Source organism: Eschrichtius robustus, chromosome 10 (assembly GCF_028021215.1).
Source record: "Eschrichtius robustus isolate mEscRob2 chromosome 10, mEscRob2.pri, whole genome shotgun sequence".
NCBI classification, from domain to species: domain Eukaryota; kingdom Metazoa; phylum Chordata; class Mammalia; order Artiodactyla; family Eschrichtiidae; genus Eschrichtius; species Eschrichtius robustus.
Genome location: NC_090833.1, coordinates 87,854,751 through 87,876,543, shown reverse-complemented (window position 1 = coordinate 87,876,543; position 21,793 = coordinate 87,854,751). Strand labels below are relative to the sequence as shown.

General features: G+C 36.2%; 1 protein-coding gene across 9 annotated transcripts in view; it reads right to left on the bottom strand.

The window, feature by feature from the left end:
* The window catches only part of ERCC6L2 (ERCC excision repair 6 like 2), a 231,188-nt gene that overhangs the window by 188,926 nt on the left and 20,469 nt on the right, over positions 1–21,793 (bottom strand). For all 9 annotated transcript variants that reach the window (XM_068552809.1, XM_068552808.1, XM_068552815.1 and 6 more), the window contains exon 3: positions 2,461–2,583. In XM_068552809.1, the coding sequence (XP_068408910.1) occupies positions 2,461–2,583 (123 nt within the window). The remainder of the gene's footprint in view (positions 1–2,460; positions 2,584–21,793) is intronic.

Here is a 21,793-nt window from a genome sequence, read left to right as displayed (position 1 = left end):
AGGTCATTAGATCATGATAAAAGGGTCAATTCATCAAGAGGATGTAACAACTGTAAATATTTATACACCCAATATCAGAACACCTAAGTATATAAAGGAAATATTAACAGATGTGAAGAGGAAAAAAATAACAACAATAAAATAATAGGGGACTTCAATACTCTACTTTCAACAATGGGTCACTCAGACAGAAAATCAACAAAGAAACAGTGAACTTAAACTACACATTGGATCAGATGGACCTAGTGACATATACAGAACATTCAACAGCAGCAGAATACATATTCTTCTCAAGCACATATGGAACTCTCCAGGACAGATAAAATGTTAGGAGACAAGACAAGTCTTAATAAACTTAAGAAGACTGAAATCATATCAAATATCTTATCACACAATGATATGATATCAATCAAAGGGGAAAACTAAAAAATCCACAAATATGTCAAGATTAAATAATATGCTCCTCAACAACCAATGGGTCAAAGAAGAAATCAAAAACGAAATAAAAAAATACCTTAAGACAAATGAAAACTGAAACACAACATACTAAAACTTATGGGACACAGCAAAAGCAGTTCTAAGAGGAAAGTATATAGTGATAAATGCCTATATTATAAAAATTTTTTAAAAGCCATATATACAACCCAACTTTATACCTTAAGAATCTAGAAAAAGAACAAATTAGGCCCAAAGTTAGTAGAAGGAAAGAAACAACAAAGATCAGAGAAGATAAATGAAATAGAGATTAGAGAGATAATAGAAAAAATTAATAAAACTAAGGGCTTTTTTTTGAAAAGATAAACAAAACTGACACCCTTAACTAGACTAAGAAAAAGAGAGAAGGCTCAAATAAATATAATTAGAAATGAAACAGGAGACATTACAAATAAAAACACAGAAATACAAAGGATCATATGAAATTACTCTGCACTATTATACATCACCAAATTAGATAAACTAGAAGAAATGGATAAATTCCTATAAACAGACAACCTACCAAGACTGAATTATGAAGGAATAGAAAATCTGAATGGAACAATTACTAGTAAGGAGATTCAATCATTCACCAAAAACCTCCAAACAAACAAAAATCTAGGACCAGACACCTTCACTGGTAAATTCTACGAAATTAACACCAATTCTTCCCACATTCTTCCAAAAAACATAGAAGAGGAGGGGATACTTCCAAACTCATTTACAAGGCCAGCATTACCCTGATACCAAAACCAGACAAGAACACCACAAGAAAGGAAAATTACAGGCTAATATCCCTGACAAACATAAATCCTCAGTGAAATACTAGTAAACTGAACTCAACAATACATTAAAAGGATCATACACCATCATCAAGTGAGATTTACTCCAGGGATGCAAGGATGGTTCAACACATTCAAATCAATCTGAAAGCAAAGCTAAAAACAGTACTTGAACTCTTGAAAACTTAAAACACATTAAGAATTATAATGCTTCTTTAGGATTAAATTTAAATTGACACTAAGAATGGACCTATGCTATTGAAAATAATAGGAAATTTAAAGTAATAAGATTTTTTAATACCTTAAGCCAATACCTCTCAAAATTTTACACTGAAATGCCCGTAATCATAGACAAGAGTAAACTTGGACTTCTCAGCAATCTTATATATAAGAAATATGTAAAAGACACTGTTTAACAATGTGTAGGAAGTGGTTCATCACCATAACATGATAAGGATTTCACGAAATCAGTTAAACTTTATTTCTATCCAGTTTCCTGGATGCTGAGGACAATATAAAAGTCAGACACATACCTATAGTACACCTTTCTTTTTTGCATTTCTTTTTTTTTTAGACATCTCTTATTTTTTATAAGAATTATGTATAAGATATTTATAAACACACATTTACAAAGAAGAAAGCTGAAGAATGGATATGAATAGCATTAACAGTCACATGGGCAGAGACAGTGACAAGCCTAGACCTTACTTAGCCTTTCTGATTCCAACTTTGATGTTCCTTGTATAGGAAGGATTTGTTTCATATATTCAGGAGGTAATTATTCTGCTAAGCAACTTCATGATTGATGCACCTTTGTTAGCAATATCTACTACTGTCTGCATTTCATTCTCACATAAATAAAAAACAATACAATGGACTTCAATTAACTTTACATACACATTCATGGAAATTTAACAAATTAATCAAATTAAGTCATGTAAATCTTGCCAGGCAAAAGATTGAAAGCCCCACCCCACCCCCAAAATTCAAACTGAAATTACATTTTGCTATTTTCAGAGTCAATCATATCTAACTTGAGGACAAAACTGATAATCCTTCAGAAATTAGGTCTATGAAAGAAATGTTTAAATAGCATCTTTAAATCCTTATGTTTTAAATTTATACTATAATGTATAATGTTTAAAAGTTTCCAGACACTTTTGCAATACCAGCTTCATGAACTGTACATTTCTAGATATCTTACCTTTTTTGCTGTAGAAGAAAGGGGTTCCTTTTTCATACTTCTTAGTAAAAACTCTGGCATGTTATTTTCAATATCTTCACGAGTTCCCTTTTTACCCAAAACTGCAGCCAAAAATGAAATAACCTAGGGAGAAAAAGTCCAATTTTTTCAATCACTGTGTATCGTGACGGACAAAATTTTACTGTTTACCTGAATACTCAGTAAGTGACAATCTGAGTTAAGTACAAATAGATTTGCTGGGAGGAAACACAATATGAACCACTAGTATTTGTTTTCTTTATTTGTATTAACAAACAAGTCTATAATATAAAAGTTACCCTTGAATGCAGTAAAAAAAATTAAAATAAAAATTCTCACATTGCCATCTCTTCCATGATAAGTTCTACTTACTCAGTGAATTCTTTCTTGATCTCATCAGTTGAGATATCATATTCTCTATCACAATAAACTGTGTACATTCCTTTTTCCTTGTAGAAAATAAACTCATTAAGGGGGTAATACTTGGCTCATAAATTTGTGCATTTTTCTGTATCCAATACATATAGGTGGAATGATAGAATGTTATTTTAAGATAAACTAAGGCAATTCATCATTATACACACCATTCTGAATAATAGCTATTCTCCAAATATCAAGTGAGAAAGACAAAACGACATAGGAAAAAAGGAAATGTAACTTCATATAATGAAGAGCAAGAGATATTTAAACTAGACCTTGGTTCAAATTTCAACCTAAGTTGCTTGGCAGATATGTGAACTTGGGCAACTAAGTTAATCTCTTTGAATAATTAAAATTATATGAAAACACCAAATATAATACTGGAAGAGTTGTTTTAAATATTAAGGGGAAAATATATGAGGTATACATATATATGGGGGAAAATAACTGATCATTACTTTAGAAAAATAAGTTATACAAATATTAAAACCTAAAGAAAAAATATGAGAGAATTAGAAAAACTATCAAAAAATAGTGTTTTCAACATGGTGTGGATACCTACAATGTGAATCTCAAATGATAGAAGAAAAAGAATGGTGCAGAAGTATTTGAAGAGATAAGGGCTGAAAGCTTTCAAAAACTGATTTCAAAAATCAAGCCATACACAGTGGTTAAGAATCCGTCTGCCAATGCAGGGAACAAGGGTTCAACCCCTGGTCCGGGAAGATCCCACATGCCGCGGAGCTACTGAGCCCATGCACCACAACTACTGAGGCTGCGCTCTAGAGCCTGTGCTCCACAACAAGAGAAGCCACTGCAATGAGAAGTCCGCATACTGCAATGAAGAATAGCCCTTGCTCACCGCAGCTAGAGAAAGCCCGTGCACAGCAAAGAAGACCCAACACAGCCAAAAATAGATTAAATAAATAATTTTTTAAAAAGCCATATATTCCATATCGACTAAGAACATGAAGCCAAAAAAAAAAAAAATCCACAAGTAGTTCCTGCAGAGAAAAAACTGCTCAAAATTTGAGACAGAAATATATTAAAAGTGGTCAGAGGAAAAAACAACAGATTATCTATCTATTAAGTAAGCAACAATTAGACAAATAGCTGATCTTGCAGCAAAAACAGTGGAGACACTATACAACGGAGTGATATTTTTATTTAGGTCTTTAATCCATTTTGACTTTATTTTTTGTATATGGTGTTAGAGAATCTTCTAATTTCATTCTTTACATGTAGCTGTCCAGTTTTCCCAGCGCCAATAATTAAAGAGACTGCTTTTTCTCCACTGTATATTCTTGCCTCCTTTGTCATAGATTAATTGACCACAGGTGCATGGGTTTATTTCCGGATTTTCTATCCTGTTCCACTGATCTATGTCTGTTTTTGTGCCAGTATCATATGCCTTTGATTACTGAAGCTTTATAGAACAGTCTGAAGTCAGGGAGCCTGATTCCTCCAGCTCTGTTTTTTCTTTCTCAAGATTACTTTGGCTATCTGAGGTCTTTTGTGTTTCCATACAAATTTAAAATTTTTTTGCTCTACTTCTGTGAAAAATGCCATTGGTAATTTGAAAGGGATTGCATTGAATCTGTCACTGCCTAAATGTAAAAAAACTCCTACAGAAAAACATAGGCAGAACACTCTTTGACATAAAACGCAGCAATATCTTTTTTGGATCCGTCTCCTAGAGTAATGGAAATAAAAATAAACAACTGGGAACTAATTAAATTGAAAACCTTTTCCACAGCAAAGGAAACCATAAACAAAACAAAAGACAACCTACATAATGGGAGAAAATATTTGCAAATGATGTGACTGACAAGGGATTAATTTCCAAAATATACAAATAGCTCATACAGCTCAACATCAATAAAACAAACAACTCAACCAAAAAATGGGGAGAAGATCTAAATAGACATTTCTCCAAAGAAGACATAAAGATGGCCAAAAGGCACAAGAAAAGAATGCTCAACATCACTAATTATTAGAGAAATGCAAATCAAAACTACAACGAGGTATCACCTCACTCTAGTCAGAATGGCCATCATCAAAAAGTCTATAAATAATAAATGCTGGAGAGGGTGTGGAGAAAAAGGAACCCTCCTACACTGTTGGTGGGAATGTAAGTTGGTACAGACACTATGGAGAACAGTATGGAGGTTCTGTTCACAATATGTGTGCCACTTACACAAACAACATCTACAACAAGAGGTAGAGAAAGACCATGCAAACAAAAACTAAACCAAAGTTGATATAGCTATATTAGTATCAGATAATCTGAGGCAAAAAGCATTACTAAATTAAAGAGGCACACTTGATACTGATTAATTCATTTGGAAGTTATACGAAGTGTAAACTACTAAAGAAGAAAACATTTACTGAAACAAAAGTAGTCAAATCGATAAGCACAATGGTAGATTTTGAAATAACTTAGTAAGAACAAAACAAAGAAATCAGTAAAGATACAGAATATTTGAAAAAAATGGTAAGCAAACTTGACCTAATAAACATTTGATAGACCACTGTAAACTACAGCAAAACAGTTTCACTTAAAGTACACATAAAATATTTACCAAAGTTGACATGCAAAGTCATAGAGCAAATCTTAATACATCCAACAGACAAAAATCATACAGAATATGTTCTTTGGTCACAGTGCAAGAAATCAGAAATAACAAAAATATAAACAGAAAATCCCCAAATATTTGGAAAGTAAGGAATATATTTCAAAGTAGAACTCACAATGGAGATTAGAAAATATTTAAGTTGAATACTAATGAGTAATAATTACATATAAAATTTGTGGAATACACTTAAAGCCATGCTTTATGGACTTATATGCATATATATTAGGACAGAAGAGAGCCTGCTAATAAAATATCTAAGAATCTATCTGAAAAATATATAAAAATAACAGAAAACTTAACACAAAAATAGAATTATAAAACATGAAAAAGCATAAAATAAAAAGATTGACAAAGCCAAATGATCATTCTGTGAAAAGATTTTTAAAAGTGATGACCCCTAGAAAATTGATTAAAAAAAAAAAGAGAAACTAAGAGAACAGGCAACACACAAAAAAATATGTATAAGACATAATAAACAATGTTATGCCAATAACTGTGAAATTTTAGGTGAAATGGATGAACAGAATTTAACACTGAAACAAGAAGAAACAGAAATTTTACATATTCAAATAACTATTATCGAAATCTAAATACATAATTACAAACCTTCTACAAAGAAAACTAAGGGTCAAATAGCCACCAATAAAGTCTACCAATGCTTAAGAAAGCTATAATGCCAGTCTTAAACTCCTCCAGATTTTAGAGAAAGGGAGAAATATTCTCAACTCATTTTATGAGTTCAACATAACCTTGATAAGAAAATCTAACAAAAATATGGGACATTTACAGGCCAATTTCTCATACTCACATAGAAGCAAAACTCTTAAAATATTAGCAAATGGAACACAGAAATGTAAAAAAGAAATATATACTAAAACCAAGTTGGGTTGACTCTGGAAATGTAATGTTTAACCTTCAAAATTTAGATATTAAATACGTATTAACTAGTATCTTAGGTATTACACTTAGCTTTCCTAACTCTTAGTTTCCTTAAAATAAAAATAAATTAAAATAGGACAATCTATTGGGTTGGCCAAAAGGTTTGCTCTGTTTTTTCCATAAGATGGTTCTAGTAGCACTTAGTTGTCTTCTAACTTCATTCAAAACAATTTTGTTAGATTGTATGTGACAGCTGTGATATCAGTGTGTATTTAAAAAAAAAACATCAAAATTGGTGAATTTTTGTGTAGCCATTTTAATATTGAAGATGGAAGAAAAAAGCAACATTTTCGGCATATTATGCTTTATTATTTCAAGAAAGGTAAAAACGCAACCGAAATGCAAAAAAAGATTTGTGCAATGTATGCAGAAGGTGCTGTGACTGATTGAACATGTCCAAAGTGGCTTGTGAAGTTTCATCCTGGAGATTTCACCATGGTTGGGTAGAGCAGTTGAAGTTAATAGCGAGACATTAATTGAGAACAATCAACGTTTTACACCATGCAGAAGATAGCCAACATAATCAAAATATCCAAGTCAAGCACTGAAAATCATTTGCACCAGCTGGGTTATGTTTAATCCCTTTGATGTCTGGGTTCCACATTAAGTGAAAAAAAACCTTCTTACATTTCTGCATGCAATTCTCTACTTAAAAGCAATGAAAACGTTCCGTTTTTAAAACAAATTGTGATAGGTGATGAAAAGTAGATACTGTACAATAATGTGGAATGGAAGGGATCGTGAGGCAAGTGAAATGAACCACCAACAACCACACCAAAGGCCAGTCCTTCATCCAAAGAAGGTGATGTTGTGTATGTGGTGGGATTGGAAGGGAGTCCTCTGTTATGAGCTCCTTCCAGAAAACCAAACAATTAATTCCAACAAGTACTGCTCCCAATTAGAAAAACTCAAAACAGCACTCGACAAAAAGCATCCAGAAGAAGTCAACAAAAAACGCATAATCTTCCATTAGGATAACGCAAGACCACATGTTTCTTTGATGACCAGGCAAAACTGTTACAGCTTGGCTGAGAAATTCTGATTCATCCACCATATTCACCAGACATTGCACCTTTGGATTTCTATTTATTTCGATCTTTACAAAATTCTCTTAATGGAAAAAGATAGAATTACAAAGCTGCCTGAAAAATGGCAGAAGGTAGTGGAACAAAAGGGTGAATACATTGTTCAATAAAGTTATTGGTGGAAATGAAAAATGTGTCTTTTACTTTTACTTAAAAACCGAAGGCACTTTTTGGCCAACCCAATATTTCACTTACATTTTACGTGAAGTGATACATTATTAGCTTTAAGCACATAGTAAAAAGTTGGGAATGTATATCTTTATCACTAGAGGAAACATGAAAAAATAATAAACAGAGCACAGTTAAAAATCAATAGAAGAATTAAAATGGAATTCTAAAAAATATCCTATCAACCCCAAATAAAGGAGAAATATTAAAACAGAAAGCAATCTGTTCAAACATAAAACAAACAATATAACCAAATCCAAACATAACAGGAATTATATTAAACGTAAATGGACTAAACACTCCAATTAAACATCAGAGGCTGTCAGGATAAATAAAAGACTTGTCTCCAAGAGACACATTTTAAATATAAAGACACAGATAGCTTAAAATAAAGGATTGGAAAAAGACAAACCATTCAAACAGTCAGCATAAGACTACTGGAGTGGTTATCTTAATATCAAATAAAGTAGATTTCAAATTGTATTACCAGAAATACAGAAACACTTAACAAAGGGGTCAGGAAGAAATAGTGATCATAAAAGTTTACGACCTAATAACAGAGCTTCAAAGTACATGAAGACAAAATTGAGAGAATTAAAGGGAAAAATAGACAAACCCACAATCATAGCAGGAGATTTTAACTTTCCTCCCTCAGCTATTAATACTAAAAACATAGAAAATCTGAATATTATCAATTACCTTGAACTGCTAATTGGTAATTATATAGAATAGTACATCCAACTTCAGAAACAATTGCAGAATAATTGCAGAACTCAATGAAGTAGCAAACAAACAACAGAGAAGATTAACAAAGCTAAAAGTTTATTCTTTGAAAAGATCAACAAAATCAATACCCCTCAAGTTATACTAATTAAGAATAAAATAGAGGCTACAAAAGATCCACGTTAAGATGCAGAGAGGTATTACTCAGATCCCAGAAATACTAAAAGAATAAAAAAGGAACATGAAGAAGTGTTTATGCCAATCAATTTGACAACTTAGATAAAACAGATAAATTCTTTGAAAAATACAAGTTACCAAAATTGACACAGCAAAAAATAGAAAATCTGAATGGCCACATATCTATTAAAGTAATTGAATTCATTAACAAAAAACTTCCCTTAAAGAAAACTCCAGGTCTAAAAGATTTCACTAGTAAATTCCATCAAATATTTAAGTATAAAATAACTTAAATACACAACATTTTTAGAAAAGACAGAAGAAAGAAACACTTTGCAATTTATTTTAAGAGGCCTACAAAACCCAGATACAAAATCCAGACAAACATATTGCAAGAAAAGAAAATTACAGACCAATATCCATAATAAATATAAATGCAAAAATTATTCAAATATTAAGCAACTGAATCCAGCAATATAAAAAAAAAATCTGATGATCAAACTGGGTTTAATCCCAGGAATACAAAATTAGTTTAATATTTAAAAACCAACTAATAGGGCTTCCCTGGTGGCGCAGTGGTTGAGAGTCTGCCTGCCAATGCAGGAGACACGGGTTCGAGCCCTGGTCTGGGAAGATCCCGCATGCCACAGAGCGGCTGGGCCCGTGAGCCACAGTTACTGAGCCTGCGCGTCTGGAGCCTGTGCTCCGCAACAAGTGAGGTCACGGTGGTGAGACGCCCGTGCGCCGCGATGAAGAGTGGCCCCCACTTGCCACAACTAGAGACAGCCCTCGCATACAAAGACCCAACACAGTCATAAATAAATAAATTAAATTAATTTAAAAACAAAAAGCTTGCCTTCAATTAAAAAAAAACAACTAATATAAATCTTAGTGATTTATATAATAATATATTAACAGAATAAATGGGGAAAAAACATGATTATCCCAATAGGTGTCAAAAAAATATTTGATAAAATTCAATACACATTAACTATAAAAAAACCTCAGAAATAAGGACTAGAAGGAAACATCCTAACTCTGATAAAAGATACTAAGAAAATCCTACAGCTAATATACCTAATGTTGAAATATTAAATGCTTTCTCTGTAAAAGCAGGAATGAGATAAGGATGTCACTCCCACTAGTTCTATTCAAATTGTACTGAGATCATACCTAGATAGTGAAATAAGGCAAGAAAAAGAAATAAAAGGCATAAAAATTGAAGAAGTAAAACTCTATTTGTGGATGACATGATTGTTTACATAAAAAAACCTAAGGCATCTACATAACAACTACTAAAACTAATAAGTGAAGAATTTAGCAACATACAAAACATACAAAAATAACTTTGATTTTTATATAACACCATCAAAAAATTTGGAAGTTAAATGGAAAAAATCCATTTACAAAAGCATCAAAAATATAAGAATTAATTTAACAAAAAATGTATAAGGCCCATGCACAAAACTATAAAACACTGCTGAGACAAATTAAAGACCTAAATAAGGGAGCTATCACTTCATGTTAATTCTCCCCAAACTGTTGTATAAATTCAATACAACTAAACTCCACAATCCTAATCAAAATCCAGACAGATCTGTTCATTGAACTTGACAAACTGATTAAAACTTTACATGGAAATGCAAAGGGATAAAAAGAGACAGGAAATAACAAGAAGGTACTTAACACAAAATTGAGTGTAAGTGGGATTGATTCAAGATGGTGGAGTAGAAGGACGTGCTCTCACTCCCTCTTGCGAGAGCACCGGAATCACAACTAACTGCTGAACAATCATGGACAGGAAGACACTGGAACTCACCAAGAAAGATACCCCACATCCAAAGACAAAGGAGAAGCCACAATGAGACAGTAGGAGGGGCACAACCACAATGAAATCAAATCTCATAACTGCTGGGTGGGTGATCAAAAACTGGAGAACACTTATACCACAGAAGTCCACCCACTGGAGTGAAGGTTCTGAGCCCCACTTCAGGCTTCCCAAGCTGGGTGTCTGGCGATGGGAGGAGGAAATCCTAGAGAATCAGACTTTGAGGGCTAGCAGGATTTGATTGCAGGACTTCGACAGGACTGGGGTAAACAGAGACTCCACTCTTGGAGGGAACATACAAAGTACTATGCACATCGGGACCCAGGGGAAGGAGCAGTGACCCCAAAGGAGACTGAACCAGACGTACCTGCTAGTTTTGGAGGGACTCCTGCAGAGGCGAGGGGTGGCTGTGTCTCACCGAGAAGACAAGGACACTGGCAGCAAAAGTTCTGGGAAGTACTCCTTGGTGTAAGCCCTCCCAGAGTCTGCCTTTAGGCCCACCAAAGAGGTGGGTAGGCTCCAGTGTTGGGTCGCCTCAGGTCAAACAACCAAAAGGGAGGAAACCCAGCCCCAGCCATCAACAGACAAGCGGATTACGTTTTACTGAGCTCTGCCCACCAGAGCAGTAGCCAGCTGTACCCACCACCAGTCCCTCCCATCAGGAAACTTGCACAAGCCTCTTAGATAGCCTCATCCACCTGAGGGCAGACAGCAGAAGCAAGAAAAACTACAATCCTGCGGCCTGTGGAACAAAAACCACATTCAGAGATAGACAAGATGAAAAGGCAGAAGGCTATGTACCAGATGAAGGAACAAGATAAAACCCCAAAAAAACAACTAAATGAAGTGGAGATGGGTAACCTTCCAGAAAAAGAATTCAGAATAATGATAGTGAAGATGATCCAGGACCTCGGAAAAAGAATGGAGGCAAAGATCAAGAAGATGCAAGAAATGTTTAACAAAGACCTAGAAGAATTAAAGAACAAACAAACAGAGATGAACAATACAATAACTGAATTTAAAAATACACTAGAAGGAATCAATAGCAAAAAAACTGAAGCAGAAGAACGGATAAGTGACCTGGAAGACACAATGGTGGAATTCACTGCTGCACAACAGAATAAAGAAAAAAGAATGAAAAGAAATGAAGACAGCTTAAGAGACTTCTGGGACAACATTAAACGCAACAACATTTGCATTATAGGGGTCCCAGAAGGAGAAAAGAGAGAGAAAGGACCCGAGAAAATATTTGAAGAGATTATAGACGGAAACTTCCCTAACATGGGAAAGGAAATAGCTACTCAAGTCCAGGAAGTGCAGAGAGTCCCATACAGGATAAACCCAAGGAAAAACACGCCGAGACACACAGTAATGAAATTGGCAAAAATTAAAGACAAAGAAAAATTATTGAAAGCAGCAAGGGAAAAATGAAAAATAATATACGAGGGAACTCCCATAAGGTGATTAACAGCTGATTTCTCTGGTGAAACTCTACAAGCCAGAAAGGAGTGGCATAACATATTTAAAGTGATGAAAGGGAAGAACCTACAACCAATATTACTCTACGGGCAAGGATCTCATTCAGATTCAATGGAGAAATCAAAAGCTTTACAGACAAGCAAAAGCTAAAAGAATTCAGCACCACCAAACGAGCTCCACAACAAATGCCAAAGGAACTTCTCTAAGTGGGAAACACAACAGAAGAAAAGGACCTACAAAAACAAACCAGAAACAATAAAGAAAATGGTAATAGGAACATACATATCGATAATTGCCTTAAACGTGAATGGATTAAATGCTCCAACCAAAAGACACAGGCTCCCAGAATGGATACAAAAACAAGACCAGTATATATGCTGTCTACAAGAGACCCACTTCAGACCTAGGGACACACACAGACTAAAAGTGAGGGGATGGAAAAAGATATTCCATGCAAATGGAAATCAAAAGAAAGCTGCAGTAGCAATACTCATAACAGATAAAATAGACTTTAAAATAAAGAATGTTACAAGAGACAAGGAGAGGAAGAGCTTCAAGATGGCGGATGAGTAAGACATGGAGACCACCTTCCTCCCCACAAATACATCAGAAATACATCTACATGTGGAACAACTCCTACAGAACACCTACTGAACACTGGCAGAAGACATCAGACCTCCCAAAAGGCAAGAAGCTCCCCACGTATCTCAGTAGGGCAAAAGAAAAAAGAAAAATCAGAGACAAAAGAATAGGGACAGGACCTGCACCAGTGGTAGGGAGCTGAGAAGGATGAAAGGTTTCCACACGCTAGGAAGCCCCATCATGGGCGGAGACTGCGGGTGGCGGCGGGGGAAGATTCAGAGCCACGGAGGAGAGCGCAGCAACAGGGGTGCGGAGGGAAAAGCAGAGAAATTCCCACATTGAGAATCGATGCCGACCAGCACTCACCAGCCCGAGAGGCTTGTCTGCTCACCCGCTGGGACAGGTGGGGGCTGGGAGCTGAGGCTCAGGCTTCGGAGATCACATTCCAGGGAGAGGACTGGGGTTGGCTGTGAGAAAACAGCCTGAAGGGGGCTAGCGTGCCACGGCTAGCCGGGAGGGAGTCTGGGAAAAGATCTGCAACTGCCAAAGAGGCAAAGGATTTTTTCTTGCCTCTTTGTTTCCTGGTGCGCAAGGAGAGGGGATTAAGAGCGCTGCTTAAAGGAGCTCCAGAGACGGGCGCAAGCCGCGGCTATCAGCGCGGACCCCAGAAACGGCCATGAGACGCTACGGCTGCTGCCGCAGCCACCAAGAAACCTCTGTGCAAGCACAGGGCACTATCCACACCTCCCATCCTGGGAGCCTGTGCAGCCCGCCACTGACAGGGTCCAGTGATCCAGGGACAACTTCCTCGAGAGAACACACAGCACGCCTCAGGCTGTTGCAAAGTCACCCTAGCCTCTGCCGCTGCAGGCTAGCCCCACACTCCATACCCCTCGCTCCCCCAGGCCTGAGTGAGCCAAACCCCCTAATCAGCTTCTCCTTTAACTCCGTCCGGTGTGAGCGAAGAACAGACACCCTCAGGCGACCTACACGCAGAGGCAGGGCCAAATCCAAAGCTGGATTCCGGGAGCTGTGCAAACAAGAGAAAGGGAAATCTCTCCCAGCAGCCTCAGGGGCTGCGGATTAAATCTCCACAGTCAACTTGATGTACCCTGCATCTGTTAAATACCTGAATAGACAACGAATCATCCCAAATTGAGGAGGTGGACTTTGGGAGCTATGATATATATATATACTTCTCCCTTTTTCTCTTCTTGTGAGTGTGTATGCATATGCTTCTGTGTGTAATTTTGTCTGTATAGCTTTGCTTTTATTATTTCTCTTAGGGTTCTGTCTGTCCGTTTTTTAAGGGGGGGTTTTAGTTATTTATTTTTAGTATACTTTTCAGTGCTTGTTATCAATGTTGGATTTGTTTGTTGGTTTGGTTGTTCTCTTCTTTCTTTCTTTTTTGTTAATTACTTAAAAAACTTTTTAATACTTATTTTTTTGTTTTTTATCTTAATAAGAGTTTTTAAAATTTAATTTCATTTTATCTTTCTCTTTGCTTCTTTCTTTTTTTCTCCCTTGTATTATGAGCCGTGTGGATGACAGGCTCCTGGTGCTCCAGCCAGGCGTCAGGGCTATGCCTCTGAGGTGGAAGAGCCAAGTTCAAGACATTGGTACACCAGAGACCTCCCAGCTCCACGTAATATCAAACGGCAAAAATCTCCAAGAGATCTCTACCTCAATGCCAAGACCCAGCTCCACTCAGCGACCAGCAAGCTACAGTGCTGGAAACCCTATGCCAAACAACTAGCAAGAAAGGAACACAACCATACCCATTAGCAGAGAGGCTGCCTAAAATCATAATAAGGTCACAGACGCTCCAAAACACACCACCAGACGTGGACCTGCCCACCAGAAAGACAAGATCCAGCCTCATCCACCAGAACACAGGCACCAGTCCCCTCCACCAGGAAGCCTACACAACCCACTGAACCAACCTTAGCCGCTGGGGACAGACACCAAAAACAACAGGAACTACGAACCTGCAGCCTGTGAGAAGCAGACCCCAAACACAGTAAGTTAAGCAATGAGAAGACAGAGAAACACAGAGCAGATGAAGGAGCAAAGGAAAAACCCACCAGACCAAACAAATGAAGAGGAAATAGGCAGTCTACCTGAAAAAGAATTCAGAAAAATGATAGTAAAGATGATTCAAAATCTTGGAAATAGAATGGAGAAAATACAAGAAACGTTTAAGAAGGACCTAGAAGAACTAAAGAGTAAACAAACAATCATGAACAACACAACAAATGAAATTAAAAATTTTCTAGAAGGGATCAATAGCAGAATAACTGAGGCAGAAGAATGGATAAGTGACCTGGAAGAAAAAATAGTGGAAATAACTACTGCAGAGAAGAATAAAGAAAAAAGAATGAAAAGAACTGAGGACCGTCTCAGAGATCTCTGGGAAAATATTAAACGCACCAACATTCGAACTATAGTGGTTCCAGAAAAAGAAGAGAAAAAGAAAGGGACTGGGAAAATATTTGAAGAGATTATACTTGAAAACTTCTCTAATACGGGAAAGGAAATAGTTAATCAACTCCAGGAAGCACAAAGAGTTCCATACAGGATAAATCCAAGGAGAAACACACCAAAACGCATATTAATCAAACTATCAAATATTAAATACAAGAAAAAATATTAAAAGCAGCAAGGGAAAAACAACAAATAACATACAAGGGAATCCCCATAAGGTGAACAGCTGATCTTTCAGCAGAAACTCTGCAAGCCAGAAGGGAGAGGCAGGACATATTTAAAGTAATGACAGGGAAAAACTTACAACCAAGATTACTGTACCCAGCAAGGATCTCATTCAGATATGACGCAAAAACTAAAACCTTTACAGACAAGCAAAAGCTAAGAGAATTCAGCACAACCAAACCAGCTTTACAACAAATGCTAAAGGAACTTCTCTAGGCAGGAAACACAAGAGAAGGAAAAGACCTACAATAACAAACACAAAACAATTAAGAAAATGGTAATAGGAACATGCATATCGATAATTACCTTAAATGTAAACGGATTAAAGGCTCCAACTAAAAGACATAGACTGGCTGAATGGATACAAAAACAAGACCAGTATATATGCTGTCTAGAAGAGACCCACTTCAGACCTAGGGACACATAGAGACTGAAAGTGAGGGGATGCAAAAAGATATTCCATGCAAATGGAAATCAAAAGAAAGCTGGAGTAGCAATTCTCATATCAGACAAAATAGACTTTAAAACAAAGACTATTATAAGAGACAAAGGAAGACACTACATAATGATTAAAAGATCAATCCAAGAAGAAGATATAACAATTGTAAATATTTATGCACCCAACATAGGAGCACCTCAATACATAAGGCAAATACTAACAGCCATAAAAGGGGGAATCGACAGTAACAAAATCATAGTAGGGGACTTTAACACTCCACTTTCCCCTATGAACAGATCATCCAAAATGAAAATAAATAAGGAGACACAAGCTTTAAATGGTACACTAAACAAGATGGACTTAATGATAGTTATAGGACATTCCAACCAAAAACAACAGAATACACTTTCTTCTCAAGTGCTCATGGAACATTCTCCAGGATAGATCGTATCTTGGGTCACAAATGAAGCCTTGATAAATTTAAGAAAATTGAAATCATATCAAGTGTGTTTTCGGACCACAACGCTGAGACTAAATATCAATTACAAGAAAAAATCTGTAAAAAATACAAACACATGGAGGCTAAACAATACACTACTTAATAACCAAGAGATCACTGAAGAAATCAAAGAGAAAATCAAAAAATACCTAGAAACAAATGACAATGAAAACAAGGTGAACCAAAACTTATGGGATGCAGCAAAAGCAGTTCTAAGAGGGAAGTTTATGGCAATACAATCCTACCTTAAGAAGCAAGAAACAACTCTAATAAACAACCTAAGCTTACACCTAAAGCAATCAGAAAAAGAAGAACAGAAGAAACCTAAAGTTAGCCAAAGGAAGGAAATCATAAAGATCAGATCAGGAATAAATGAAAAAGAAATGAAGGAAACGATAGCAAAGATCAATAAAACTAAAAGCTGGTTCTTTGAGAAGATAAACAAAATTGATAAACCATTAGCCAGACTCATCAAGAAAAAAAGGGAGAAAACTCAAATCAATAGAATTAGAAATGAAACAGGAAAAGTAACAACTGACACTGCAGAAATACAAAGGATCAGGAGAGATTACTACAAGCAACTCTATGCCAATAAAATGGACAACCTGGAAGAAATGGACAAATTCTTAGAAATGCACAACCTGCCGAGACTGAACCAGGAAGAAATAGAAAATATGAACAGACCAATCACAACCACTGAAATGGAAACTGTGATTAAAAATCTTCCAACAAACAAAAGCCCAGGACCAGATGGCTTCACAGGTGAATTCTATCAAACATTTAGAGAAGAGCTAACACCTATCCTTCTCAAACTCTTCCAAAATATAGCAGAGGGAGGAACACTCCCAAACTCATTCTACGAGGCCACCATCACCCTGACACCAAAACCAGACAAAGATGTCACAAAGAAAGAAAACTACAGGCCAATGTCACTGAGGAACTGAGATGCAAAAATCCTCAACAAAATACTAGCAAACAGAATCCAACAGCACATTAAAAGGATCATACACCATGATCAAGTGGGGTTTATCCCAGGAATGCAAGGATTCTTCAATATATGCAAATCGATCAATGTGATACACCATATTTACAAATTTAAGGAGAAAGACCATATGATCATCTGAATAGATGCAGAAAAAGCTTTTGACAAAATGCAACACCGATTTATGATAAAAACTCTCCAGAAAGTGGGCATAGAGGGAACCTACCTCAACATAATAAAGGCCGTATATGACAAATCCACAGCAAACATCATTCTCAATGGTGAAAAACTAAAAGCATTTCCTCTAAGATCAGGAACAAGACAAGGATGTTCACTCTCACCACTATTATGCAACATAGTTTTGGAAGTCCTAGCCACAGCAATCAGAGAAGAAAAAGAAATAAAAGGAATACAAATTGGAAAATAAGAAGTAAAACTGTCACTGTTTGCAGATGACATGATACTATACATAGAGAATCCTAAATATACCACCATAAAACTACTAGACCTAATCAATGAATTTGGTAAAGATGCAGGATAGAAAATTAATACACAGAAATCTCTTGCATTCCTATACACTAATGATGAAAAATCGGAAAGAAAAATTAAAGAAACACTCCCATTTAGCACTGCAACATAAAGAATAAAATACCTAGGGATAAATCTACCTAGGGAGACAAAAGACGTGTATGCAGAAAACTACAAGACACTGATGAAAGAAAATGAATACGATACAAACAGATGGAGAGATATACTATATTTTTGGATTGGAAGAATGAATATTATTGTGAAAATGACTATACTATCCAAAGCAATCTACAGATTCAATGCAATCCCTATCAAATTACCAATGGCTTTTTTAACAGAACTGGAAGAAAAAGATCTTAAAATTTGTATGGAGACACAAAAGACCCCAAATAGCCAAAGCGGTCTTGAGGGAAAAAAACAGAGCTGGAGGAATCAGACTCCCTGACTTCAGACTGTACTACAAAGCTACAGTAATCAACACAATATGGTACTGGCACAGAAACAGAAATGTAGATCAACGGAACAGGATAGAAAGCCCAGAGATAAACCCACACAGGTATGGTCAACTAATCTATGACAAAGGAGGCAAGGATATACAGTGGAGAAAAGACAGTCTCTTCAATAAGTGATGCTGGGAGAATTGGACAGCTACATGTAAAATAATGAAATTAGAACACTCCCTAACACCATACACAAAAATAAACTCAAGATGGATTAGTGACCTAAACGTTAAGACCGGACACTATAAAACTCTTAAAGGAAAACATAAGAAGAACACTCTTTGACATAAATCACAGCAAGATCTTTTTTTGATGCACCTCCTAGAATAATGGAAATAAAAAGAAAAATAAACAAATGGGACCTAATGAAAGTAGAAGTTTTTGCACAGGAAAGGAAACTACAAACCCGACGAAAAGACAACCCCCAGAATGGGAGAAAATATTTGCAAAGGAATCAACGGACAAAGGATTAATCTTCAAAATATATAAATGGCTCATGCAGCTCAATATTAAAAAAACAAACAACCCAATCCAAAAATGGGCAGAAGACCTAAATAGACATTTCTCCAAAGACATACAGATGGCCAAGAAGCACATGAAAAGCTGCTCAACATCACTAATTATTAGAGTAATGCAAATCAAAACTACAATGAGGTATCACCTCACACCAGTTAGACTGGGCATCATCTGAATATCTACAAACAACAAATGCTTGAGAGGGCCTGGAGAAAAGGGAACCCTCTTGCACTGTTGGTGGGAATGTAAATTGATACAGCCACTATGGAGAACAGTATGGAGGTTCCTTAAAAATCTAAAAATAGAAGTAACATATGACCCAGCAATCTCACTACTGGGCATATATCCAGAGAAAACCATAATTCAAAAAGACACATGCACCCCAATGTTCATTGCAGCACTATTTACAATAGCCAGGACATGGAAGCAACCTAAATGCCCATCGACAGATGCATGAATAAAGAAGATGTGGTATATATATACAATGGAATATTGCTCAGCCATAAAAAGGAACGAAATTGGGTCATTTGTAGAGATGTGGATGGATCTAGAGACTGTCACACAGAGAGAAGTAAGTCAGAAAGAGAAACACAAATATCGTATATTAACGCATATATGTGGAAACTAGAAAAACGGTACAGATGAACTGGTTTGCAGGGCAGAAATTGAGACACAGATGTAGAGAAGAAACGTATGGATACCAAGAGGGGAAAGTGGCGGGGGTGGTGGTGGTGGTGTGATGAATTGGGAGATTGGGATTGACATATATAAACTAATATGTATAAAATGGATACCTAATAAAGAACCTGCTGTATAAAAAAATAAAGTTAAATACAAAAAAAAACAAAAAAAATTGAGTGTAAGTACAGTAAAACTGAACAATGACACAATAAAAAGACTAGAATCAAGACTCATACATATATGGACAGCCAGCTCAACTAAAAAATGGGCAAAGGACATGTATCTTAGTCACTTTGCAGTGCTATAACAAATTACCATAGACTGGATGGCTTAAACAACAAACTTTTATTTCTCACAGTTCTGGGGGCTAGGAATTTCAAAATCAATGTGCTGGTAGATCTGATGTCTGGTGAGAGCCCACTTCCTGTTTTGCAGATGGCAGTCATCTTGTATCCTCAGATGACAGAAAGCAGACTGAGGGGGTAAACTCCCTAGTATCTCTTCTTACAAAGCCACTAACACCATCATGAGGGTTTCACACTCATGACCTAATTACCTTCCAGGGGCCCCATCTCCAAACACCATCACATTGGGGATTAGAGTTTCAACAAACGAATTTTTGGGAGATGCAAACATTCAATCTATAGGAACATGAATATACAATTCTCCAAAGAAGATATACAAATGGCCAAAAAGCACATGAAAAGTTGTTCAACACTATTGATCATTACAGAAATGCAAATCAAAACCACAGTGAGGTACCACTTCGTATGCACTAGGATAGCTACTATGAAGAAAACAGAAAATAACAGTGTTGAGAAGGATGTGAAGAAACATGAAACCTCATACATTGCTAGTGGGAATGTAATACGGTGCAGCCATTGTGGAAAATGGTTTAGCAGTTCCACAAAAAATTAAACATAGAATTACCATATGATCTAGTAATTCCACTCCTAGGTATATATACAAGGGAAATGAAAGCATATGTCCACACAGAAACTTATATACAGTAGCCAAAACGTAGAAACAACCCAAATGACCATCAAAGGATAAACGGGTAAACAAAATTGTTGTATTTACATGCAATTGAATATTATTCAGCCACAAAAAGGATGAAGTACTGATACATGCTACAACTTGGATGAGCCTTGAAAGCATTACACTAAATGAAAGCACCAGACACAAAAGGTCACAACTGTATGATTTCCTTTATATGAAATATTCAGAAAAGGCAAATCTATAGATGCAGATCAATTAGTGGTTGGCAAGGGATGGTGGGAAGGGGAAAAGAAAACTGATTACTTAATGCGTGTGGGGTATTGTTCTGTGGAGATGCAAAAGTTGTGAAACCAGAGAGAGATGGGGGTTGCACAACACTGTGAATGCACTAAATGCCACTAAATTGCATAAATTGAAATGGTTAATTTATGTTATGTGAATTTCACCTCAATAAAAAAATTGTACCTTACAGTTTTATGAGTATGCATTTATGTATGATATAATCATTATTATTTTAGTTCTTGAGAAAAAGAGGAAAAATATGTAAAATGTCAAGCTAGTACATAAGAATGATTCAATAAACAAGAGCTATTTTTGTTAGCATCATTTCACTGAAGTAAGGAGGCTTTATGCCCTGAATACGATTTATGTCAGAGAATGTTTTGCTTATGTTCTCTTCTACAAGTTTTATGGGGTCATGTACTTAGGTGTTAAACCACTTTGAGTTTATTTTTGTATATGGTGTGAGAGAATGTTCTAATTTCATTGTCTTCATGTGGTTATCCAGCTTTCCCAACACCACCTGTTGAAGAGACTCTTTCCTCCATTGTATATTCTTGCCTCCTTTGTCGTAGCTTAATTCACCACAAGTGCATGGGTTTATTTCTGGGCTCTCTATTTTGTTCCATTGATCTATATGTCTGTTTTAGTGCCAATACCACACTCTTTTGATTTCTGTAGCTTTGTAGTATAGTCTGCAGTCTGGACGGGTTATACCTCCAGCTTTGTTCTTTTTCCTCAGGATTCCCTTGGCAATTCTGGGTCTTTTGCGGTTCTATAGAAATTTTAGGATTATTTGTTCTAGTTCTGTGAAAAATGTCACAGGAATTTTATAGGGATTGCAGTACATCTGTAGATTGCTTTGGGAAGGATGGCCATTTAAACAATATTAATTCTTCCAATCCAAGAGCATGAGATAGTTTTCCATTTCTCTGAATCATCTTCAATATCTTTTATCAATGTTTTATAGTTTTCAGCATATAGCAGTGGTCCCCAACCTTTTTGGCACCAGGGACTGGTTTCATGGAAGACAATTTTTCCACAGATGGGGGGGGAGGAATGGTTCAGGCGCTAATGCAAGCGATGGTTCAGGCAGTAATGCGAGCAATGGGGGGCAGCAGATGAAGCTTTGCTCGCTCACCTCCT